This window comes from Trachinotus anak, unplaced genomic scaffold, assembly GCF_046630095.1.
Source record: "Trachinotus anak isolate AG129_WGS33_773 ecotype Australia unplaced genomic scaffold, CSIRO_AGI_Tana_v1 ptg000024l, whole genome shotgun sequence".
In the NCBI taxonomy this organism is placed as follows: domain Eukaryota; kingdom Metazoa; phylum Chordata; class Actinopteri; order Carangiformes; family Carangidae; genus Trachinotus; species Trachinotus anak.
In genome coordinates, this window is record NW_027273875.1 from 11,010,886 (window position 1) to 11,037,044 (window position 26,159).

The 26,159-nt window shown below is 40.2% G+C and overlaps 2 protein-coding genes and 2 non-coding genes across 4 annotated transcripts; 3 read left to right on the forward strand and 1 right to left on the reverse strand.

The window, feature by feature from the left end:
- Positions 1-1,254: 1,254 nt before the first annotated feature.
- stip1 (stress-induced phosphoprotein 1) lies at positions 1,255-9,893 on the reverse strand. The gene is made up of 14 exons (XM_071460758.1): positions 9,746-9,893; positions 6,660-6,869; positions 6,419-6,560; positions 5,936-6,077; positions 5,514-5,679; positions 5,294-5,420; positions 4,750-4,852; positions 4,027-4,147; positions 3,774-3,870; positions 3,559-3,683; positions 3,395-3,431; positions 3,213-3,316; positions 1,749-1,921; positions 1,255-1,628 (listed from the first exon to the last, which is right to left on the reverse strand). The coding sequence occupies exons 1-14, from the start codon at positions 9,752-9,754 to the stop codon at positions 1,556-1,558; spliced, it is 1,629 nt and encodes a 542-aa protein (XP_071316859.1). The 5' UTR covers positions 9,755-9,893; the 3' UTR covers positions 1,255-1,555.
- A 6,515-nt stretch (positions 9,894-16,408) lies between these two features.
- trnay-gua (transfer RNA tyrosine (anticodon GUA)) lies at positions 16,409-16,497 on the forward strand. Its single transcript is given in 2 exon segments — positions 16,409-16,445; positions 16,462-16,497. It is a non-coding gene; the product is annotated as a tRNA-Tyr (tRNA).
- A 389-nt stretch (positions 16,498-16,886) lies between these two features.
- trnay-gua (transfer RNA tyrosine (anticodon GUA)) lies at positions 16,887-16,975 on the forward strand. The gene is given in 2 exon segments: positions 16,887-16,923; positions 16,940-16,975. It is a non-coding gene; the product is annotated as a tRNA-Tyr (tRNA).
- A 2,508-nt stretch (positions 16,976-19,483) lies between these two features.
- LOC139608124 (microtubule-associated serine/threonine-protein kinase 3-like) lies at positions 19,484-25,369 on the forward strand. Its single transcript, XM_071461609.1, has 12 exons — positions 19,484-19,799; positions 20,060-20,258; positions 20,738-20,823; positions 21,010-21,218; positions 21,404-21,542; positions 21,946-22,078; positions 22,184-22,349; positions 22,661-22,740; positions 22,932-22,983; positions 23,240-23,362; positions 23,590-23,783; positions 24,004-25,369. Coding segments are annotated over exons 1-12 (1,941 nt in total). The 5' UTR covers positions 19,484-19,797; the 3' UTR covers positions 24,562-25,369.
- The last annotated feature ends 790 nt before the right edge of the window (positions 25,370-26,159 follow it).

Consider the following 26,159-nt stretch of genomic DNA (forward strand, 5'->3'; position numbering starts at 1 on the left):
TTTGATGGTGCCATTGCCCACACCCAATTTCTGCTGTGTTGTGTGCCACAATTCAGTAATTCTACCATGTGAAAACAAAATGCGTTACAAGTAATTTCTAACATATTTGAGTCCCCCATGGAAACCATAGCACAGTGATACTATGACAATGTGGTGACTTTGAGGTATCTGAGCCACATGTGGCCTAATGGTCAATAGCAATATTAACATGTGTATGTATTGCCTTTCTGGAAACAGAGGCTGAGCTGTCTGCCCCTGAGGGGGTAGAATTACATCATCATGTGCGTAGCCAGTAAATTATAGGGCAACAATTTAAAATCAGAAAAGGCTGCCACAATTCTTCTAAAGAATTGCCTCCCCGAGTGAAATACACATTAAGAAGTAGTGACAGGTAGCACTGGGTCCTCGGTACTCTAAGATGAGCTGACAAACATTGAAGACGCATCATGAAGTGAGAGTTGCGACCCCCTTTACGTTACCAATAGTTGCTAGCTGAGAAAGGTAAATCCACCCTTTAACCATCACATTATTCCTATTTTTGAAATATTCTGGCCTGGCAAGTTGTTACACTCTGTTCAGGTGCCGTCTAGTTTCAGGCAAAATTTGAGGACAGCCAAAAGTTTCCAACTTCAATTATCAACATGCCTCACCAAATCATGGCAGTGTGCCAGCATGTTTGTGCTAAGTAATCTCATTAGGGTCTTGCTCACAGAGCAGTAATTAGCAGCAGCATTCCTTTGACTTTTACTGATTCTCTTTCTGATATTTCACTTGGCACAAGAGCTTTGAGGGCAAGCTTTTCATTGTTGACCAACAGATATAAACACATGGCCGCCTAAACTGCTATATGAATTTATTTAATAAACTGTTATGGCTCAACCTTAAAAATCTTGTCATGGCCAAATATTCCTTGACTCCGAAAGGCAATGAATAGTCTTCTTCTAGCCCGAGTTACAATCTGTCTAGATCTATCCTCTCTCTACCGCAATCAAGGAAACACTTAACGCTTTCCTGATGATGAGCAGTACACAAATAATATCAACCAGACAGTAGTAGTACATTTCAGAGGACAATATTTAAGTTAAGAACAATGATCAACGTTGACTATTTCAATGTGATCTAAATTACAATCTTGATTTTTAGTGTAGAGATTCTTATTATTATTGTTTCATTTCCTTAAACTATTTCATGAAGTGGTAGGAATATGTGAACTGCTTTAGGGTGGATTTCCCCTTTAAACACTGAACATACTGGTGCACTGCATTGTGATGTTTATTTTAAGATGTATTAAGCATCTGTACAAGTGAATCCAGATTTTTCAGAGAAACATTTCTGGAGTCCTGAAGTTTCCCCAGGTGACAACAAGATGCTTTCTTAGACATAATGTAAAAGTTGTGAAATTTAAAAAAAACATAACATACACACAAAGTCTCTGTGAGACTAAGAACAATATCATTTTGAATTTGAAGGCAAGAGAAGAGGATGTAAAATTTTGGAGGGTTTTGCATGTTGTTCCACTGCAGTCTTGGGAGTTTCTTCACACATCTGTCTCTCATCAGCGAATGGCTATCAGTCCGACATCAATGAGTTTCTGAATCTTCTGAGCAATAACTGGATTCTTTAAGTGGCTGTGGAATGAACAAATAAAAACAGAGTAAATTCTTCATGTATTTCTGTGGATCAGTGCTTATTGCACAATACCGACTGAAGGCAAAGACAGAAACACACACAAAAGTCAGTAAACTTACTCGCTAAGCGCCTGAGGATCCTTCTGCATTTGCTCAAGGATCATGCGCATGGCTGGGTCACTCATAATCTGCTGCACCTCGGGATCAGCCATGGCCCTTTTCTTCACTTCCTCAGGGCTGTCATTTCTCATGGCCTGACTGACCATACAGCGCTGCATGCCTTCTGTGGCTTCCTGTAGGTCAAGAAGACAATGATGTAGAAAAGCCAATTAATCATTACCTGGCAAATATGGTGAAGACTTCCACTATCCACACAAAGTATCTCACAATGTCATACTGCTCAGTATTTTACTTTGATGATCACCCTCCCCCTGATGATATCACTGATACTGATACATAACTACCATGTCACAACAGAACATGCTCTGTGTATCAATAGCATGCAATCAAAGATGTCACCATATGTAAGTTGAGCAGTGACGGTGTGATTACTGGAAAAAATGTATAACACATAACCAGGGGACAGTAACAAAGTACATTTAATTGAGTCCTGTCCTTCAGTATATTTTTTTGAATATCTGTACAAGTTTTAAAGTTTTTGGGGTTTTTTTTTTTTGGAAACGTATGACTTTTACTCCACTACACTTAAAAGACAAATATTGTACAATTGACTCCACTACATTATTACTTTGAACTAAAGCTTTTAGTCTCTGGAATTGTTTTTTATTATCATTTGAATTATTTTTCTAAGTTGTGATGGACCATTCACACCAGTCACAGGAGAAAAAACAATCAAAGTCAACTCCTACTCTCTTTGAACTGTTCAGGCTGAAGTTGTTAGTGGTTTAATGACGGCTACATTAGATAATGATGAGGCAATGATGATTCTTCACCTGAGCACCATGGCCTAATCTGAATGACCATTTCTGTGGGCTTTGAAGCATATTCTACAAGCTTTTTTACTCTACAGGTTACATAGTAGATCAGTGCATTCAGTTGGTAAATCCAGAGTCATTAGGTTCCATAAATGACTGTGGACCTATACAACAATGTGCTGACATACAAAAAAAGAGTAAGTCAGTAAGTAAGTTAGTAAGTAAGTTAAAAAAAAGAAAATGTAGAAGTTTGATTGAACAACTTCCACTTGTATTGGAGTAATATTTGAGCAGACATATCTGAGCTTTGACTTGAGTTAGTAGATTTGTGTACTTGTCCACCTCTGCACATAACCTGTTACTTTCAGAAATGTGATGAATTATTAAACAATTTTTGATTATTACTTTTAGAAAAAGTCAAAAAAAATTTACAGTACTTTGCAGTAAAGTCTGAAATACAACTGTGGTTTTATTTGCAGTGATTATGTTAGTTACTGAAAACTAAAAAAAGACCGAAATCATACAGTGGGAAAGTGGTCTCAGACTTTTGGACCTCACTGTATATGGAAACTTTGAAATGCCTTGGATTTTGCAGAGTTGTCCTCTCATTTCTAGATTTCTCTGAACACTGGAGTAAACTGTAAAATACCTTTGAGGAAGAGTCAAGCTCCAGAGCCTTCTGGTATGCATCCATGGCTTTAGAATAATCTTTCATAGCCTCCAAAGCAGCTCCTTTACGTGTGTAGCCTTTTACTGTGGGCAGAAGTGATAAATAAAATTATGTTTTATACCATAACTTAAAATGTAAGCGATTAAAAGTTTCCTACTCACTGAAGGTGGGTTCAAGTTTGATGCACTCTTCACAATCCTGACAAGAAAAAAAAAGATCATGAGGGTCAGTTTTAAAATGCAATGAAATAAAAAGGCATTGTTTTTTGTAAGGTTAGAATCTCATAAACTGATTTATGGAGGTGCTAGGTAAGGAAGAACAGTACCTTCAGGGCAAGTTGAAACTCCAACAGCTTTGTGTAGCAGGCAGCTCTGTTACTGAAGAGTTTGGCATCATTGGGGTTTCTCTTGATGGCCTCGGTGTAATGTTTCATGGCTAAGGGGTAGTCTCCTGTGGGGAGGAAAAGATAAGTTCAGTTTCTTACAACTTCAAAGATTTAGATGACAATCTACCATCATGGGCTACAACTATTACACGCACCTTTCTGGAAGGCGTCGTTGCCCTTGTTCTTCTCTTCCAGGGCTAAATCTGGGTTGATGTAAGCTAGTTTTTCCTGCTCCTTCAATATCTTCTCTGCCTGTAGAAGCAATTAAGAGTATCACAAGGTGTGAGTGACATGCACACATAACTGTTCACATGCAGGTCTAACATACACACTTAAAGAAAAAAAAACGAAAAATCTGGATTAAAAGAATACTGTAATTGAAATTGGGAATATCATCTTGCACTGCACCTGCTGACACTTCTTCAAGACATCAGGGGTACGATGCTCCGTCAAACTCTTGTTGAAATACTGAACTGCTTCTTTGTATTTTTCCTGCTTGAAGTATGAGTTGCCAATCCTAGCCAAGGCCCTAAAACAGAGTAGGAGGACAATAACAAATGGTAATGATAAACATAACATCAGATGATCTGAAATAGTTTTCATTTGCTCAAAAAAGCCAACAACTCAGAACAGGAAATCCCTTCACTTAAGGAAATAACATTTTAGTGAGATTTGATTATATTTATGGAAAAAAATAACACATATCATAGACACACAACCACCTTTGTACTTCTGACCAAGACTCTAGTTGAATAGACAGGTAATTTGTGTCCTAATTCAACATCACCACATCAGATTTGGCAGATTTGTAGTGAAAAGCAACACTGCCATCTAGTGGTTCCTATCTACCACAGCTGACATCACTCACCAAATGTTGACAAATGGCCAGTATACTTCTTCAGAAGTGCTTGTCAGCTGGTCAAAAAGCTTTGGCAAACCCCTACCCCCCACACACCTGTCTGACGTCTGGTACTGGCCTCAACATTTGTTCTTAGTCCAATAAGTCCAAAAACATCTCAGTCTTTCCCTGAGCTTGTGGGGGCAGGAGATATGTAGATTACTTGAGCTCAACAGAAAAAAGAAAGACAACTTTGGAACCATTTGGAAATTATGTAATCATTAAGAACTCACTTTGCAATTTGTCTGTAGTCTTCTCGGTTCTCTCTGCCAACATCAATGGCCTTTTCACACAGCTCTCGGCACTTCTCAAACTCTCCCTTTTCGAAGTACACAGCTGAAGGGATAACAAAGAGTATACATTTAACATTTTAAGTATGAATTAAAACTTACTGTTGTCAGAAAAGACTGTCAGGTCAGTATTTCAGATTACATGAAATGCATATTTATTTATGCACTCATCAGCTTTTATACCCAAATCAATTTGCATTTTAAAAACATGTTGTGGGTGCCCACATTTTTTCCAAATTTTTTACAAATTAAGGATTTAATTGTAGTGGCAGGAACTCATACATCCAAGAGTTAAAATTCTGTAACTACTGTTTTACAATCACAACAAATCACAAAGGCTGACGAGGGAGATTCTGGGTAGAAACCCCAAATTAATTCTACATACTGTATATGAATCACACATCTGTTCATTTTACATTTTTTTTGGGTTAGTTACCTCGAAATGTGTGAGACTAGCAATTGTTTTCCAGCATGTAAGAATATGTACCTGCTTGATTAGAAATGTAGGTCATGTTGGTGGGGTCATGTTTGATTGCTTCTTCATAGTGTTTCAGTGCCATTTCAAAGTCCTTGTTCTTATATGCAGCATTCCCAAGTTCTTTTTCCTTCAAGGCCTATTTAAAAAAAAATTTGTGCATAAGCAAAACTGAGAACAGTGATTTATTGCAGAAGGCAAAATGGATGAAAACTTATTAAAAATGATTTACCTTTCTCTTGTTTTCAGGAAGGTCTTCCTCTTTGGGTGGAGGTGGCTGAGTCTCTTTGGGTTTCGGGGGAGGAGGGGGGGTGGGCTCCTCTTCTTCCTCCATCTCAGAGAGGTTCAGTCCCAGCAGCACAGAGAGTGTGGTCATCACTCTGGGATCCTGCAGTTTCCTGCAAAACAGTCACACATGCATTTCTTATCCAGTTCTTATACATGTTTTCCAAATAAACTTGAGATTTTTTATTCTGATTTATATATATATACATATATATATATATATATATATATATATATACACACACACATCTTTTTAATCAAAGTAGCTACCTCTGACCTTATCTTTTTTGTTTTCATTCTAGCCTCAAGACATAATTCTTTAGTCTTATAACAGAAAATAACTTGACAAATTTTTGACAGTGCACTTACGTGCCAAGCTCCGATGGTTTGTTCCTGAGCTGCTCCAGCAATTCTTTGTAGCTGGGATCTGACAATAACTCTCGGGTGCGCGGATCATTCTCCAGCTTCTGATACAAGTTGGGCATGGCGAAGGGGTTCATCATTGTTTTCTCTGGTGAAGCAAGAATGTATGTTATTAGCGCAATTTATGTGGTCACAAATAAATCTTCAGAATGCCCACCCATTCTGCACTGGTCCAGGATTACATTTACCAGAGCTTTCTCTCCTCTGTAATCCCTACTACCTGTCCACTGAATGAATCACAACACTCAAAACCCAAGTGGACTGCCTACTCCTCTTTTGAAAGCTTGAGCACAATGTGATCTTGCTTTGATCCTGTCAGCAGCCATCTCTAGAGGCTCTACCCACGTAGAGGAAAAAATGAGACCTACTATTTCCAAATCACAATGCTTTCTGTAGAATGAAAGACATCACAAATTCTAGAGTATCTACCTGCAAGCCGGGCCTCAATGTTCTGTAAACCCTCTTTTAGCTGCTGATTACTTGGCTCTTGCCGGAGCCCCTCATGGTAAGTTGCTTTAGCGTCCTCCAATCGGCCAAGAAACTCCAAAGCTGCAGCTTTGCGGGAGTAGCCCTGGTTGATCAAAACAGAGAGATTACAGATTGCCTTCTCTATTTTAATTACTTCACGTGCTGTCAACAGAATAATGGCAATAATAAAACATTGTCTCACCTTGCCCCAGTCAGGCTTTATCTTGATGGTCTGACAGGCATCCTGGAGAGCATTCTCATAATTTCCTTTCTTAGCATAGGCAGCTGAGCGGTTACTGAAGAGGACATGGTTTGAAGGGTCGAGAGCCAAGGCTTCGGTGTAGCACCGAACGGCCTCATCAATATTTCCTGCACTCAGAGCCTTGTTGCCCTGGTCTTTCAATGCTGAAACCTATGAGACAGGAAGATAAAATCAATGAAGCACAGAGAGACAAATTCTCAATACTACAGCTCTCCTGCTTTAAATTTTCTATCACTCCTACACAAATGCACATGCACACAATCCCCAATACAGATCTAACTAGAGAGAACACATCTTTTGCAGCCGTCGCTGGCAGAACTGAGAAAAGAAATAGACAACCACCCAGCTGAACAAGGCGTGTTGCCTGGCATAGTTTTCCCTCCGCAGTCACCAAACGTAATCCAATCTGAACACGTTAAACATTTGAAAACATAAAAGGCAGACCATAGCAACATTACAATCCCCTGTGATGCTGTAGGCTGGGATTATGATAACCAGTCCAGTGGTTAATATGAATTTTCAGTAAATACTAATAGTTATTTGACTAGTATTGGTTAAATATATTTTATATATATATATATATATATATATATATATATATATATATATTTGTACAATTTCTGTATATTTTACAATTCTTTGCTCCATCACCCAAACAGCTGCAATTGTGATATTATAATAAATCAGTGAAATTAGTCACAAAACCAGGACTGTGTTCAATGATATTCTGAGAAGACACTAAAACAAAACATAATCTGAAAAGCCCAAGCAAAGACTGATTTAATGAAGTTCTCAGATTTAATCAAGCAATTGATGAATAAGAACAGATAGCTCAATGAGGTCTGGCTGGTGATGAAGATGCTTTCTTTTAGATGAGGTCATTGGTGTATCATGAAATCCAAACACACTTTTAGACACCAGGGACGCACATATAGTCCATAACCAAAAACCAATACATTACTAATATTACAAAAATGAAAACTGAGTCTAATCTGTAGAAAATAAGACAATAACAGGGGTCTCCAACAGGTGGTTCGCAAGCTACCAATAGCTCACCCCCTGTTTTAGAAAAGCTCACCCAAAGGTTCAGAGAATAAAAATATAGTACAAACTTTGAGCAATGAGTAAATCTGCTCCAAATGCATCTAAATCAAATACAGATATATCCCTCTTCAACACCAAATAATTATTTGTTAGTTGTCAGTCAAATGAGTTGCATTGCCAAGTTTGTTTGTTGACATGCAGTGATAGCAACTCTTCTGGATAACAGAACAGATATAAACTAAACCTTTCCAACAAACAGGAAATATGTTGCCATGGATAGAGTGAGTTAAACTGTGGGCTTCAACTTGAGCCCCTTGTTTTTGGCGCATGTTTGTTTACGTTTTAGAAAATTAAGCAAATCGAATTAGCTATTTTAGGTTCCTGTTTGTTGTGTACCATTGGATGTACCGACAACTATTACTTACTAAGGAGCTTGTTTTTCCTCTGCTTTATAAACAGATTTATGGACATTTATTTGCAATGGTGTTATCATGTCTGTGTGTTCAGGTTTGACTGAGTCATTACTCTGATTTTTGACACACAATTTGACACTGATGTGACAGCTGATGTGACCTTCAGTTGTTTTTGGTACAAAATGTGAGATATTTGAATATTGATATTTGATGACTTGTTAAAATTGTGATTTGATGGAGATTAGTTTTAGTCTTTTGATACAATATTTGAATAAATCTAACCAGTAATATAAGACACAAGGAGCTCTCACCTCCTCTAATTTTGTCAAACTAGCTCTAGACCCCTGGGCTATAAACATTTCGCAGAAGTGTCAGAGGTGGACACATGGTGAGTGTGCATGAAGTCTTACTCCACTTTTTTAAATTTTATTTACTAAAGACCGAGATAACCTCTCTAATCTATAATCTCCTCTATTACTTATTTAATAAATTGACCATGTTAAAATATAAATTCCTCACTGCACCAGCATTATCATAAACAGATAATGCCCTCTTTTGACCTGAAAGGTGCACAGCAGTAATGGCTGTGACCCTGCCAGTGACTTTATGATGACTGTCCAGCTCGGCATGGGGATGATGTTTTTGATAAAGCAGAGGCTCCGTCTCAGAATTCAACGAATCCTCAAAACACGTGAACTGGCCAATCGCAGAACATTCGAGAGGACGCGGCAGTTGACGACAAAATGCGGCTGTAGCCATGACAGCGGATCCGTGTGTGTCCGGAATGATCCTCCGGTCTGAGTGCAAGCTACTGAGGACACCGCGGAAGCCGATCCAAAAATACTCCTGCAGCATGTGCTACTGACTGACTGCCGCAGTTTAAGCTGTCGGTCTCCTGACACAACATTTTAATAAAAAGGACGCAATTACGGCTCTCGTTTGTCCGCTTTGCTAATGATAGCGTTCACACTGTCAGCTATTTATAGCCATTAAATGGTGGTCTGCTAATTCAGGGATTACTTGTCAGTGGTATCATGCCGGTGAGTTGCTAGGGGTTAGCGACCTGATTAGTTGTATCGAGGCTCTAGCTACAGAGGCAAGAAAACCTTCAGTGGTTCTTCAGCTGTGACAAATTCAAGTCCTACACGTTAGCTTAACAGTTAGCTAACCTTGTCGAATGCTACCGTAAATTGGCCACAACCGTGCACAAATGACAAACTCTTACCCTCCCTAAGTTTGTACCTCTTAAAATCTAAAGTTTAGATAACTACTCTCCACTGCGCTGTTACAATATTTTGAGTTAGGTAACATCATCAAGCACAATCACACAACATCAGCCACACTGCTAAAACACATTACTACCGGATTGACGCTAAGCTAACGAGCTAGCTAGAGGTCTGATATTAGCAAACATGTAGGTCCCCGTGTAAAGAGGTGGCTAAATACACTAACCTTCAAATTTATACCATACCGAGACTTAAAATTAAAATAACTCAGAGAAACACGTCGGTTTTATTTAAATATTTATGTTATGAAAGTAATAATTGTAGAGAGTTGCTGGACACTCACTTTCTCCATGGTGCAAGCATGAGGTTCCTTCCAGAAACTACTGCGGTCTAGCGCCTCCCTCTGAACAACACGGAGGTTGCCAGGTATAGACAGATGAAATCCGTAATCAACGTTCAGATTTACGTTTCACCCGAGAGGGTGTTTTGAAGGACAATATATAGTCCCACAGCGGAAACTTCTAGAAAGAGAGCGGGGCGGACGTGACATAACACGCGGGTTGATTCAAAACAACGTTGATATTTTTGACTTTTGACGATTATTTTTGGATTTTGGACTTGGCGGGTGGTATAAACTGGTTTGTGACTGGATCAGGATGGAAACAGGTGGAGGAAGAGGGGGATGATATGGGGTTCGATGACTGGACACCAGTTTCTAGTAGGAGAGGATGAGGACAGGGGCAAAACAGATGAGATGAAGTAAGTCAAGGCAGTAAAAGAGGCTGGCAAGAGATCAGTTCAGATGAAGACAGGAGAGCTGTTGACAAAAAGGTGAGGGACGATTTTAAAATAGTCCTAAAATTCAGGAAGGAAGATGAGCATATCAGTCTAGAATCTGATAGCACTGTCTAGGCAATAAAAGCTTGGAGAGGTGGACACTTGTTAATAACAATGTAAAACGGAATAACAGAAAAACAAAGCTTTACATTATGAAAGCATTTGCTTAAAAAAAATAATAAGTGAAAGACGGATTCTGGGAGAGAGTCGAGCGACAGGGGGAGCGATAACAGGTATTCCTGTTAATGAGGATTTGGAAGTATTAACAACAGAGTATTAATGGAGGTGAGGTTAGCAGGAAAAAGACATTGTTGAAAACTATTAACATTGAACTGATTGATAGCTTGTCTGTGGTCCTGGAGTTTCAGGAGTGTGCGCTTTCAGAAAAAGTTCAAATTGGATGTATGAGCTTCCCAGTTAGGCCCTATATTCCTCGCCCACTTCCCTGTTACAAATGCCAGGGGTATGGACATATTGCAGCAGTTTGTAAAGGAAAGCACAAGTGCTGCAAATGTGGAAGTGAGCATAGAGCTGAAGACTGTGGAGAAAATGTGCAGGAAAAATGTTGTAACTGTGGTGGACATCACAGGGTAACATATGGTGGCTGTGAAGTCAGGAAGAGGACTGTGGAAATTGGACAAGTGAAGAGAGCAGAAAAGTTTTTGGGTATAAAAGACACATCCTGGGAGCCTATCAATAAAAGACTTGAGACAGTTGGAAAGCCTGGAAACTCAGGGAATAGGACAACAAATTGATTATTATACAATGGAATGCAAGAAGTTTAATAGCAAATGGCCAAGAGTTTAAAGGATTCATTAAAGATCTTCAAAAGGATCAGATGTTATTAAAGGCTATGATAGAATCAGGAGATGGGGGGAGGGCAGTGGAGGAGGGTGTGTAATATTTGTGAAGCAAGGGATGCAATACAGAATTTGGGGGAAAGGAACAGAGTTGGAATATTTAGTAACTGAAGTTTGGACAAGAGAGGGAAATATCAAAGTTGTTAACTTTTACAATCCATGTAAGATCCAATAGAATTAATGGATCTAAATCAGGTATCAAGGGTAGAATATATCAATGGATTAAGGACTTTTTGAGAGGAAGACTGATACAAGTTAGAGTTGGGGAAAAAACATTCAAGGAAAATTGTTGAAAATTGTTGAAAACTGTTTGCAGATGATGGGGCAATTTGGAGAAGAGGGGAAGGAATGTAAAGAAACTACAAGGGGCTATTACATAGGGTCATATATGTAGGGTCATATATATAGGGTTTAAAATTTGCAGCTAATAAAACAGACAATGTTTTTTACAAGAAAAAGAACTGATAGTTAGGTAAAACTAACATTATACAATCAGGAAACACAAAGTTTTTAGGCCTATGGTCTGATGAGGAAATGACATGGAGTGTACATGTTCAGAAATTAGTGGACAAATATAAGAAAGTACTAAATGTAATGAGGTGTTTAGTTGGAAGTGAATGGGGGGCAGACAGAACTGCATTAGGGGCTTTATACAATGGTTTAATTAGATCAGTTAATTGTTGTGTGGTTTATGGATCAGCAGCAAGCAAAAAATTTGATCATCTACGTTATCAAGGTTTGAGATTATGCACAGATGCACTTAAAACAACCCCAACAACAGTGCTACAAGTGGAAATGGGAGAAATGCCTTCAGAAGTAAGAAGATTACAGATGTCACTGAGTTACTGAATCAATTTACAGGGTCATAATCAAGATCATCCAACACACGATACATTAAAACCTTGCTGGGAAAAGGAGAGGAGGGAAACAAAAAACATTAGGTGCAATAAATCATAAAGCATCAGAACCTAAATTAGATCAATTAAACATCAGCCCAACAGTACCATTGTCAGCACTACCACCATGGATACTTTCAGATGCCACAGTAGATTTCACATTGCTAGAAAAGAAGAACAGAGATAAGTTTATTCATAATCTATGTACCATACAAGCCGACATTGACAGTTACCATAGTTACATCCAGATATACACAGATGCATCAAAGAGCTCATCTAATGAAGTACGAATAACAATTTTAAAATAAAATAGGAAAAACGATCAGTGATGGAGTTTGAGTGTATACAGGAGAGTTACTTGTGATATTATTAGCAGCACAGTGGATTGTAGAAACAAGACCGTTGAAAGCAATCATTTATTCTGATTCAAGTTCATCACTCACCAGCTTACAGTTCAGTCATTCAGAAAGCAGAGCAGATATATAAGATAGAAGTGCAACAAACATACAGAATTCAAATAATGGGGCTTACAGTGACATTTTTATGGATACCAGCACACATTGGCATTACAGGGAATTAAATGGCAGGCAAGGTGGCAAAGCCACATCCAAGACATAATTGCATAGATTTAACAGTTAAATTAAGCAAAACCGAAATAAAGGGCATCATTAAGCAGAAACTGGAGGAAAGGTGGCAAAAGCAATGGGAGGAGGAGAGAAAAAGAAGATGGTATTACAAAATTCAAAGGAAAGTGGGAGAGGTTAGGTATGCAGGAAGGAACAGAAGAGTTGAAACAAGAATATCAAGAATCAGATGTGGACACAGGATTGAACAGCACACTTTTCAAAATCAGATACACAATACACGCAAATGTGATTACTGTGGGCAGGAGGAGCAGTGGAGCAATCCACACTCTATCCCAGTTGGTGGTGGTAATGCACCAAATCGATGCAACTTCCAAAAAACTTAAAAGAAGAAGAACTTTTAGAAGGAGGTGAAAAAAAGATGTGTTACATAAGATGTGCTACATGCTCTTTGAGCTGCACAGAGGTACATGAGACAAGGAGATGAGGTCCAAGGCAGGAGGTGAGAAGGCAAATCTCAACACCTAAAGATCAGAAAATGCCAGTCATGAAAACTTTCATGCTTACTGTGAGAGTTATAATTACTAAAGCCAATAATTGCTTGCTAGGACCTTAAATAAACCAATCTCTTGATACATTCATGAGTAAATTCTGTAGATTTTACAGTGTATGAGCTCTTATTAAGTCGGTGTCATCATATACTGTTGTTATTAATAGATACTCATTATTTATATGCCATCATTATATTGCATTATATGATATTACATTTTCATTATATGATGTACAGAAGGTCACTTTTACAAAATGAGGTGCAGGTGGCCTGTGAGGATTACAACCAGGTTTCCTACTGTTTTTACTCCCGTAACTGTGGGTGGTCTGTGGTGTTGTAAATCTGTCTCATTGGCACAGTGAGAAAATTTGAACCAAGTTCTACTAAAAATCTAATTGTTATTACACCAAAGTTACACCAGACCAAGTGTGGACATATCCAGTATATTTGTGAAGTTAATAGATGTGTTTGATTTCAGAAGATCCACTGTTTCTCAGAAGCAATGTATGTAATAGAGGCCATCCTCAGTAAACCATTCATGCTGCTGATGCCATAGATTGACAGTCCCAGGAAATACAAGAAGCCATGTGTGTCACAATCAAAGAGTGACCTTTGAACTCTCAGAAAGGATGCCACAGACCTGCATTGAGGCTGAAACTGGCCTCAGGTCATGTGCACAATGAAGTGCAGAGCTGGTAGATCTGCAGCCTTGCCCTTGTCTTACCTTATAGACTCAACCCATCAAGATGATCTCAACTGTTTACTTGAGTTCATCCCCTGAAACACCACAAGGAGTCAGGTGGAACCACATAAGGCAAATAAGCTGAGGGTTACAGCGTTTAACTGTCTCCTTTACAGAGTGTGCACACTGCGATTGTTTGATTGAGAAATCTGTGTTTTTCTTAGACTAGGACGATGATCCAGCTGCTGGCTGTTTTGCTCTCTCTCTATTTCATTCTCCCTTCTCCACTTTAAGAGGGCAGACAGAGGTCAGGAGAATGTCATCACACAATGTGCACATATTTTGTGAGTCTGTTTGTGACACACTGTATTTTTTAATTACACCATCAATATTGCATAATACGTAAAATATGATATATTATTTGTAAAATTGTTATCAGGTCTTACCTCTTCTGCTTTTTTCTTCTTTCTTCTGTTTGTGTTGTTTGTGATGTAAATTATTACCCTTAATGATTACAGTTCAGTTCTATGTGTTTTTGTCTTAATTGTTATTTTCACTGTGCAAACTCTATGCAAAACACTTAATTTCTCGCCCAGTTTTTGCATCACAGTGTTCGTTACTCCACTGATCTGTGAGAGTTCAGACCCTGGAAGGTCTCAGTATCTTGTGTTCACAACTTATGTTCAAGGCGGGCTCATCTATGGTTCCTGTAATGAACATGTGATCAACATAAACACTATACAATGCACAAGTGATGAAAACAATTTAAATAAAATGAACATAAAATAAAAATAATAACACAACATGATTTCTGAATTTATTGAGAATTAATTTAAATTCTACGTTAATGATTTTCTCCCATATTCACTCAATGTTTAGGGTCATTTTAATATTGACATTATTTCCTGAATTGAAAATTGTGTTGGTTAGAAGGACACAAGAGTCTCTGCTGTCAGGGACAGCAACTCTAGACTGTCAATCTACCAACAGCCGAGGCTCAGTGAAGGCCTTAAACAGGCTCATGCTGTGGTGCCCCCACCAACATACAGCTGACAGTCACTGAGACTCTAGGGCAGCCATCGCTCAGAGCCAAGACCCTGGCATCCTTCCAACCATCACAGTAGTTCATGGAGCTTCAAGCTTGTGGTTCACTATGGCTCAGCTTTTGTACATCCATCATGTGGCTCACTTTTTAGTGTTCCCCAGCCCCTAGGTGGATGGGTCTTAATTACAAACTTAACTAGAACATGGTTAAATATGTCAACATGTCAACTTTGTTGTGTCATAACATGTAAATGGTTTTACATCCTTATCCTTATGGAGATGCTTCTCCAAACAATCAACTCTTACAGGTAACAACTCAGTAATTTTGTTTACTAGATATTCCCACTGAAAGAAGCTATTTATAAGTTATAAGTCACTGTAGCCTCCAATCTGCCCTGAAGACATAGCACTGCTCAGAGGACATTTTACAACCTCATGTGATGATGGCTGAAGTTCTTCTCAAGCGACAATCACCACCACCTCCTGGAAAGAAACCACATTCGGCGGCAGAGGAAACTTACAAATAGCCCATTTAATATGACACAGAATTCTATGTTATTCAAAAACAAATTATTTCATTGTTTGGCTGAAAATATTCTGTTATTAACAAAAGCTTCATTTTAACTGTCAAAACGTATTCTCATCTGTTAATCTCTGTATGATTGAAAGAAATTAATTCAGTGTATTGACAAGTTGAATTTGTGTCTGCTCTTCTCCTTCCCATTAACCAATCACCAGGCTCTGTCTTCAGGAGGTTGCTGTAGCTGAGAAGAGGCTGCTTAGTAGTTGTGTAAATAAATCTGTCATGAGTGGCCGAGGCAAACCTGAGTCTGGAGTTTGAACAGGAAGTGTTTAAAAAAAGTCTAAAGAGTTGCAATTTATTGAACATATATTTTAGATTTAAGTTTTATGAATTTCTTTGTATTGACTTTATTTGGATAATTTAATGTAATGAAGCACTTATAAATAAAGATATGGTACATATGGTATTTTGTTGTTATTTAATTATGTAAAAGTATTTGTATTTATCATTACTTCTTCCATCATCCAGTGGTGGAAAAGAAATACTGCAAATCCAAAACCACTCTTAGATGCACGCACTGTTATGATCAGTGTAAATTGGACCCCGGAGCAGATTCAGGACACAGACAAGATAATAAAAGAGGATTTGTATTTAATCATTTTAACCATTCAACCATATTTAACCACAGCAGTTCAGAATGGAATTAGTCTGTTTTGGTGAGTTAGGGTTGGAGGATTTAGCATAGATTCCCAGTGGGGCAGGCAGCAGCACTGGAGCGAGGAGAGAGATCAGGTAAGGACAAGATGCACAACAAACAAATTAACCAAGAGCTCAATACGAGAGAGTTTTCTGTGGCCTGGAGTATTACCATGTAAGGAGAATGAGCCTTCAAGTTCAAACATGATCAACTCCCTGTACTTCATCTGTATGGAAAACATGACATTGACACTGACATGACATACTTTGAAAAGTATAGTTATGTCAAGGGTCTGTCTCATGCAAAAACTGAACAATTGAGTAGTGAGGTGCTCCTTCGATAGCTCAGCTGGTAGAGCGGAGGACTGTAGGTTCACAGTGGCAGTTATCCTTAGGTCGCTGGTTCAACTCCGGCTCGAAGGATGTGATTTTCGTTGGGGTCATTTGTACTTCTTCAGGTGATATGGATATAAAGACAATTGTCAGAGGTGTAGGTTTCAACCCTTGATTGGTTCAGTGGAAAATAAGCCTCCATGTTCAGACACGATCAAATCCCTGTACTTCATCCATTTGGAAAACATGACATTAAGGAAATCGCTGTCAGAGACATACATTTAGTTTCAGTCGTCAATTTGCTCAGCCAAAAACAAAAAGCTTCTCCATGTTTGTGTCTTCATGTGTAAATGGAATAGAAAGATATACAACAAATGTGGCCTTCATGTTCCACTCTCCATACTGTTGGCTCTTATATAGTATAGTTATGTCAAGTGTCTGTCTCATGCAAAAACTGAACAATTGAATAGTGAGGTCCTCCTTCGATAGCTCAGCTGGTAGAGCGGAGGACTGTAGGTTCATAGTGGCAGTTATCCTTAGGTCGCTGGTTCAACTCCGGCTCGAAGGATGTGATTTTCGTTGGGGTCATTTGTACCTTTTCAGATGATATGGATATACAGGTGCTGATCATATAATTAGAATATCATGAAAAAGTTGATTTATTTCAGTAATTCCATTCAAAAAGTGAAACTTGTATATTATATCCATTCATTACACACAGACTGATATATTTCAAATGTTTATTTCTTTTAATTTTGATGATTATAACTGACAACTAATGAAAATCCCAAATTCAGTATCTCAGAAAATTAGAGTATTACTTAAGACCAATACAAAAAAAGGATTTTTAGAAATGTTGGCCAACTGAAAAGTATGAACATGAAAAGTATGAGCATGTACAGCACTCAATACTTAGTTGGGGCTCCTTTTGCCTGAATTACTGCAGCAATGCGGCGTGGCATGGAGTCGATCAGTCTGTGGCACTGCTCAGGTGTTATGAGAGCCCAGGTTGCTCTGATAGTGGCCTTCAGCTCTTCTGCATTGTTGGGTCTGGCGTATCGCATCTTCCTCTTCACAATAGAAAATCTATGGGGTTAAGGTCAGGCGAGTTTGCTGGCCAATTAAGAACAGGGATACCATGGTCCTTAAACCAGGTACTGGTAGCTTTGGCACTGTGTGCAGGTGCCAAGTCCTGTTGGAAAATGAAATCTGCATCTCCATAACACATCCACATTTTTGAATGGGTTTTGTTTCACAATCCTCTCCAGGGTGCGGTTATCCCTATTGCTTGTACACTTTTTTCTACCACATCTTTTCCTTCCCTTCGCCTCTCTATTAATGTGCTTGGACACAGAGCCCTGTGAACAGCCGGCCTCTTTAGCAATGACCTTTTGTGCCTTGCCCTCCTTGTGCAAGGTGTCAATGGTCGTCTTTTGGACAACTGTCAAGTCAGCAGTCTTCTCCATGATTGTGTAGCTACAGAACTAGACTGAGACCAGTTAAAGGCCTTTGCGGGTGTTTTGAGTTAATTAGCTGATCAGAGTGTGGCACCAGGTGTCTTCAATATTGAACCTTTTCACAATATTCTAATTTTCTGAGATACTGAATTAGTTGTCAGTTATAATCATCAAAATTAAAAGAAATAAACCAAATATATCAGTCTGTGTGGAATGAATGTATACATTATACAAGTTTCACTTTTTGAATGGAATTACTGAAATAAATCAACTTTTTCATGATATTCAAATTATGTGACCAGCACCTGCAAAGACAATTGTCAGAGCTTTTCTACACGTCTGTCAGGTGTGTCAGGCTGCTAGTGATGTGCTGGGAGAGAGCAGATACACACACACACACACGCAGGGAGCGGGGGACACAAGGAAGAGGGAGACAAAAGACAAGAAACACTCGGGATCAGACTGGTCCAGGCACTATCATGACATTCACATCACTTTCACCAGGAAATCATGTGTGAGTGACTTTACTCACAAAATGACAATATGCGCATGTAACCCTCTGGAAGCATTTGTCCTTTATCCAGAATAGTTATTTAGTTTATTTTGGTCCGAGCTTGTTTACTTTATTACTGCACATTGGTTGGAGTTCAATGCAAGGGATATACATTCACAAGCCACAACTGGTTGTTAACGCAAATATCTAATCAGCCAATCACATGGCAGCAACTCAATGAATTTAGGCCTGTAGCCATGGTAAAGACAACCTGCTGTTCAAACCGAGCATCAGAATGTGGAAGAAAGGTGATTTAAGTGACTCTGAACATGGCATGGTTGTTGATGCCAGATGGGCTGGTCTGAGTATTTCAGAAACTGTTGATCCACTGGTATTTTCCCACACAACCATATCTAGGGTTTACAGAGAATGGTCAGAAAAAGAGAAAATAGCCAGTGAGCGGCAGTTCTTTGGGCAAAAATGCCTTGTTGATGCCAGACATCAGAGGAGAATGGCCAGACTGCTTCGTGCTGATAGGAAGGCAACAGTAACTCAAATAGCCACTCGTTAAAAGCAAGGTATGCAGAAGAGCAAAACATTGCCTGCAGATGAGTCTCGATTTCTGCTGTGACATTGATGGTGGGGTCAGAATTTTGTATCAACAACATGAAAGCATGGATTCATCCTGCCTTGTATCAACGGTTCAGGCTGGTGGTGGTGGTGGTGTAATGGTGTGGGGGATATTTTCTTGGCACACTTTGGGCCCCTTAGTACCAACTGAGCATCATTTAACACTTGCTACATAGTAAGGACAAAAAAAAGTATTTTACTAACAGAGTGAGGACATTTTGGGAAAGTGAGGACATTTTGGCCGGTCCTCACTTTTTGAGACACCTTAAAATCACATTTTGAGGGTTAAGACTTTTTAGAGTTATGGTTAGAATTAGGTTTAGGTTAAGGTTAGGGTCAGGGTTAGGGTTAGACACTCAGTTGTGATGGTTAAGGTTAGGGTAAGGGGCTAGGGAATGCATTATGTCAATGAGTGTCCTCACAAAGATGGAAGTACAAGTATGTGTGTTTGTGTGTGTGTGTTTGTGTGTGTGTGTGTGTGTGTGTGTGTGTGTGTGTGTGTGTGTGTGTGTGTGTGTGTAATGGAATGAGTCTGGAATCAGAATGTGTGTTTATGTCATAATGATGGAACCTGAGACACAGAGCAGAATTTAGACGCATCAAAGCTCAGAGCAGAGAGATTCTTCATTGTGGTTATTGTAAACTCACCAGAGAGACACATTTCTGTTCAGGTTTAGTCGTGTTCGGTAAAGACAAGACAAACTTTCTCATTTTAGTTAGAGAACCGTTTTCAGAAGATTAAAACATCATTATTAACTGCTTGTACTTCCAGTGAGGAAAAAGACAACAACAGTTTCTCCAGCAAGCAGCATGTAAGTAGTTATTTTACTTTATAAACAATTCATTATGTTTCAGTGAAGTTAATATGATGTCTTCTTCTTTTATTATGTGTTGTTTACCATCATTTACAGATTCAGACAAGTTATTCATGCTATCAATGCTTCACCACTATCAATTACGTCAACTCTCTTTAAATCACAAATCTGTTATGTTCCTACTCACAGACTTACAGATGCTACCTGAACAAAAATAATAACTCTATCATTATTTTCTGTTTTCCATCCTTGTTCAGGCCAAGAAGTCAGAACAAGATGAGCTCAGTGGCAGAGTCCCCGGGCAGTGAGCTGCTCCAGGCCACCCGTGCCCTGAAGTTCATCCAGCTCCAGCTGCTGGAGCTGGCCAGGGACTGTGACAACACGGTCCAGAGCGATCTGGTCAGCGTCCGCTACTTTCAGCAGCTACAAGATAAACTGGAGAAGCTTCTCCATGAGGTAGGTGTTCATCTGTCAGACTGACTGGACACTGACACATCACTTTGTTGTGCTGTTTTATTCATGTTCAGCAAATCAAGAAAAGTTTTTGACCTGACAGAGCAGAACATTGTGACTGAATCCAACCAGCATTTTAAATCTTGTTAACAGTTCAGTATGATGTTGACTCACCTAAAACACAGAGGTGTAATAATAACTGATATTATGAGTAATCTTGTCTGTGTCATTTAGAATCTGTTCTCTAAAAAAACAAAAACAAAACCACAATCACTGATATGAGAGGTCAATTTAAGCAATAAGTTAAAACTGCTAAATTAGAAACTGTCATTGGCCTAATAAAGTCAGGTCTAGGTCAGGTCACTGGTTTTGGTGAAAAGGGCAAGTCTGCTTTTCTTCTCTTCACTCACGCCTCATATACTTTTCTGTGTTGTGTTAACTCGTCTCTTACATACTCTCTGTCTTTGATGTGTCTGATTCAGACCCGCACAGCCTGGAGTGCACCTCTGAGGAAACCAGGGATCGACGACTTCAACACAGTGAAACCTGTGAGCAGTGGCGCCTTCGGGTGAGTAAGACAGACGTCTGTCTTTGTGTTCACACTGACTCTTTGGATCGAGCCGAGAGTCCACTCAAAGAAGATGCTGCAGAATATTTCTTTGCTCACATTAAGACTTTGTGTGGACAGTTTCTCTTTAAATCAGAGCTGATATTCAGTCACAGAGGCTCCTCATGTTTCTCATGTTTTGTGCAGGACTGTAAACCTCGTGCGCCACAGGGAGACTGGTCGGGCTTTCGCCATGAAGCTGATCAAGCGGCAGAGTTTGACCCAAAAAGCACTCGTCCAGCAGGTGTTGGTGGAGAGAGACATCCTCACCTTCACAGACAACCCCTTTGTCGTCTCAATGTTTTGTGCGTTTGAGACTCAGAGGGAGCTGTGTATGGTGATGGAGTACGTGGGAGGTAAGGAGGCTGCTTTGTGTCATGTTTGTTATATTATCCAGGGACAGCGCACACTGACAGTGTATGACGTACAGCATTAAACTTACTGTATATTCTTTGGACGATGCACCACTGTACACACACTAAGAGGACCTGAACACAACACCTGACACTCTCTGTCCCTCTGGCTCCCTCTGACCCTGTAGGTGGGGACTGTGCCACCCTGCTGCAGCACTACAAACGTCTCCCCGTGGACATGACGCGCTTGTACATCGCAGAGACTGCCTGTGCTGTGGAGTACATCCACAGCTATGGCATTTTACATCGAGACCTCAAACCCAGCAAGTGAGTCCTCAACTTGTCCCATTAAGACAATATTAAGCACATTTTGTTATTTTTATGTTTCAGGTTTCAGGCTTCATCTAACAGACTGTTTAAGCCCCACTCTCCTTAGTTACTGTCGCTATGTCTGCCATGCTTTCTGTCTGTTTATTGTGCATATGTAGTTTATAATGCAAACAGCAGCAGGTTTATCACTCTGACAGTTTTTTGGACAGCTGCTGTTCAGATGCAGGTTTATAAACTGGTAATTTCAGAGCAGCTTTCATCATTTTAGACTGCTTTTTTTAAGTTGGAGAAGAATTTACTGAAACTTTCCCCATTTTGATGTTCTTTGCTAAATCTCAGCTTCAGGTTTCAGGTTGGTGTTTAATCTAACATGAGACATTCCTGCTTCCTTCCTTTGTAGTCTGTTGATCAGCTCCACAGGCCACATCAAGCTGACGGACTTCGGCCTGTCAAAGATCGGTCCAGTCAACATGGCAGCCGACATCAACAAAGGCTGCCTTGACAAAATTGTTAAGGAGTTCGCTGACAGAGAGGTTGGTCTCTTCTCCTCTACATTTATTTAAACTTGTGTTTATCCAGTGTTAGACTGTATGTGTTGTAGTGCTTGTCAATCATTTTGTCTCTATTTCCTCCGACAGATATCAGGATCTCCCCTCTACATCGCCCCTGAAGTCTACCTGAAGCTGGGCTATGGAAAGCCCGTAGACTGGTGGGCTTTAGGGGTCATAATGTACCAGTTCCTGGTGGGCTCAGCCCCCTTCACTGCTGACACAGTGGAGGAGTTAACGTACCAGGTGGTCAAAAGTAAGAAGCTTCAGTTCAGTTCATTATCTTCTCTTCACTTTTAACTGATCTATACATTTCTCATTCTGTCAGCTCTGAATGAACCTCTCTGTGTTTTAAAGACAATTTAAAAACATTCTCCTTTGTTATGATTTAACTTGTCCATAAAATTCTGACATGCAGCTTTCATGTCTGGTTTCTTTCAGATTTGGGATGTTAATCTTTGCACTGTGTTAATGATGTTTTTCTAAATTAATTCTGCCAGTTTCTTTGGTGGCATAGATTGTTTTTAAATGACTTGATCAGATGACTGAGCTCTGCCTCTTTCACAGATAAACTCACCTGGCCACAGGAGGAGGAGCCAGTTCCAGCGGATGCAGCTTTACAAATGATGGACATATGGATGAATACAGTAGCTGTGACACACAAACTGCTTGATTGACTCACACAGTTTTTCATTGTAATGTCAATTATTTGTTTCTGGTGTTTGATTATGTTTAAGTATTGAGCTCTAACATTACATTGAGGTAGCAGACAGTATATTACCAGCTTCTGACTCTTCATCTCCTGAACAGAGATTTTCCTTGTTGCCTTTTGCCCCAGCTGCTCAGCGTCCTCCATTTTTATTACAGTACTAACAGTGTCACGGTTCAGGGTGCAGGACATGTAACAGGATGAAATGAGCTTGATACACCTCAGTGAAAAGGTTGTCCACAGAGAGACCAGGTCCTGAGCACTGCTGAGAGCTCCAGACACCTTCAAATGAGAGTTCACATTCACCCAGTGGTTTAATAACATAGGAAGACATGAGTGGGGCTGGGGAGGCAGTGTGGAGAGACTGGGTCAGTTGCACCTCTTAAGATGTGTAGATGTACAAACCAAATGTTTGACTGTCTGTACTTCTTGTTCAGGAGGAGCCAGCGAGGTGAAAGACCATCCTTTCTTTCAGGATCTGGACTGGAACGACCTCCTGAGTGAGGACCCTCCATTCGTCCCTCACCTGGAGAACGAGGAGGACACCAGCTACTTTAAAAGTAGGTGTTAACAAAGACACATGACGAACCAGACTCATGTCCGATAGATGCACAGGACACTTTGTACTGTGATAACAGGATGTTATCTTTGAATATGTAAACCCACAGTTAGATTCATGATCTTTCTTTTTTCTAGTAAAGTCTGGTGGGAATCTCAGACAGGACAAATATACTGTCAGCCTTTATTCATGGCTTCATGCTTGATGGTTGTTGATGTGTCTCTACAGACCAATCAGACTCATCCTCTGAATCATCCAACAACAATGATGACGACAACGACAACAGTGAATCCAGTGTTGACCACGAGTCCACCAATAATGACGACTGCACAGAGTCCGGTCACAACGAGTCCAGTGAGGATAGTGAAGGCTCGTCTGTGGAGCTGCCATATTTCAGCTGCGTCACCTTCCGCTTCAGAGAGGTGCAGTTTTCACCCAGCTCCTCAACCACACTGCTGTTTGAGATGATCTCAATCTGATTCTCACTGTTAGATACACATTGAATATAAATAACTGACAGTAATTTATTTAACATTCAAGAGATTTTACTGACACCCTCACAGACAAGTACACGCATAGTTGTGTGACAACAATCAACAACATGATGTGAAACTTTCCCCTGTTTTCTTTTAAAAACTGCAGGTGTACGGCAGCGCAGTGCCCCTGTCCTCCTACTCACTGCTCAAACAGAGCCTCCTGTTCAAGAAGCCGCTGCACTGGAAGGTGGAGGAGGAGCAGGAGGACGAGCTGGAGGAAGATGATGACGAGACTGATGAAGGTTACGTGGAGGAGGACTCAGAAGACTCCCAGGACCCTGAAGACTCCGAGGACCTAGAAGACTCAGAAGACTCAGAGGAACCAGATGAACCAGAAGCCTCTGAGGAACCAGAGGACCCTGAAGACTCCAAAGACCTAGAGGACCCAGAGGGACCAGAGGAACCTGAAGACTCAGAACACCCTGAAGGAGAAGACATCAGACTCCCCACTGCCAGCGACTTGACTGAGGCCCGTCAAGACATACCGAGGAGGAGGAGGAAGAGGGGGAAGAGGGGCAAGAGGAGAAGGGGTAGAAAGAGGAGGGGAAAGAAGAGAAGAAGGTGCAAGGGGAGAAGGAGGAGAAGAAAGGAGAGGAGGAGGAGGAAGAAGAGAAGTTGGAGGAGGAGGAGACGTAGAAGACAAAGACACAAAATTGTTAATTAGGACAAAATCAGACGAACAGACAGAAATATGTGTCATCATGACAGAATGTGGTTCTGGAGACACCGACTGTAGCAGGAAGTACCACAGCTGACAGTCTGAGACCACCCTCCAGTGGTCTCAGACTGTCTCTCTCTCTCTCTCTGTCTCTCTCCCTCTCTCTCTCTCTGTCTCTCTCTCTGTCTCTCTCCCTCTCTCTAAGTCTCTCTCTGTCTCTCTCCCTCTCTCTGAGTCCCTCTCTCTCTCTCTCTGTCTCTCTCTGTCTCTCTCCCTCTCTCTAAGTCTCTCTCTCTCTCTCTGTCTCTCTCTGTCTCTCTCTCTCTCTTTGACTCTCTCTCTCTTGCCCCCCCATCTCTCTCTGTCCCTCTAAGTCTCTGTCTCTCTCTCTCTCTCACTCTCTCTCTGTCTGTCTGTGCAAGGTTCAGTCATGAAACTGAAATGAGATCAAGATGAAGGTGAACTCATCTTCATCCTGATCTCAACAGCTGTAAAGTTTCATGACTGTACCTTTCATGGTCCTGCTACAGTCGGTGTCTCCACAATCGCATTTTGTAATGACAACACACAAGGACTCCTCTCTCCCATTTCTCTCCTCTCAGCCCAACCGGTCGAGGCAGACGGCCGCCCACTCTGAGTCCGGTTCTGTCAGAGGTCTCTTCCCGTTAAAAGGGAGTTTTTCCTCTCCACCGTCGCCAAGTGCTCGCTCATAGTGGGAACTGTTGGGTTTCTCTCTATAATATTCTAAATACTCTGTAAAATACCTTCAGACAATGTGTGTTATCATTTGGAAAATAAAAAACATTCAAATTCACTTTCTAGTGATGGAATTCTGTCCATTTTTTTCTGTTTTCACTACAAAATAAATAAGTAAATAGAAATTAAAAACCACTGTCATTAATGTTGAATTGACACACTATCAAATTCAGGGTGAGGCTGTGTATTTTAAGCAGGCACAACAGTCACAGCAGCTACAGAACATGAAGCAAGAAAATGACTGACTGACTGGACCTCTGACCACCTGCTATCAGCTGTTAATGGATTGGTTACATTATCTTTGTATTATTTATTCCCACCTCTGGCTCCTGCTGAGCACCCACCAGTCTGAGGGAGGCTGTGTGGTTGATTTTCCTCTCCTGATCCATCTTCCACTTTCTCCTCAACTGTGAACTGTGGATGAGGTTGGTCTGTAAAGATGTAAAAAATACTAATACTGAAATCTTTTATTTATGCACATTGTGCAGAATTAACCAGATCTTACAGCTACAGTTACAGTGTGCTATCGCTTAAACCTTCCTTTAGCTTTATGTATGATCTCAGAAGACTTATGATCACAAATAGCTGAATTGCATGAAGCTGAAAGGGTTATAAAGTAATCTCAAAGAGTTTAGATCAGGCCACGGTCAGACAAACTGTCTATAAACGGAGATGATTTAGTTCTGTGGCTAATCTCCCAGAGAAACTCAGGCTCAAAGGAATCAGTGGAGCTGGTTGACATCTCTGTTCATGAGTCTGCCATACACAGTTCATGGTGCGAGGCTGCACTGAGCAAAGCGTTCTGTCTCCCATGGACACCACGGTTCGTGATTCGATCAAGGCTTCAC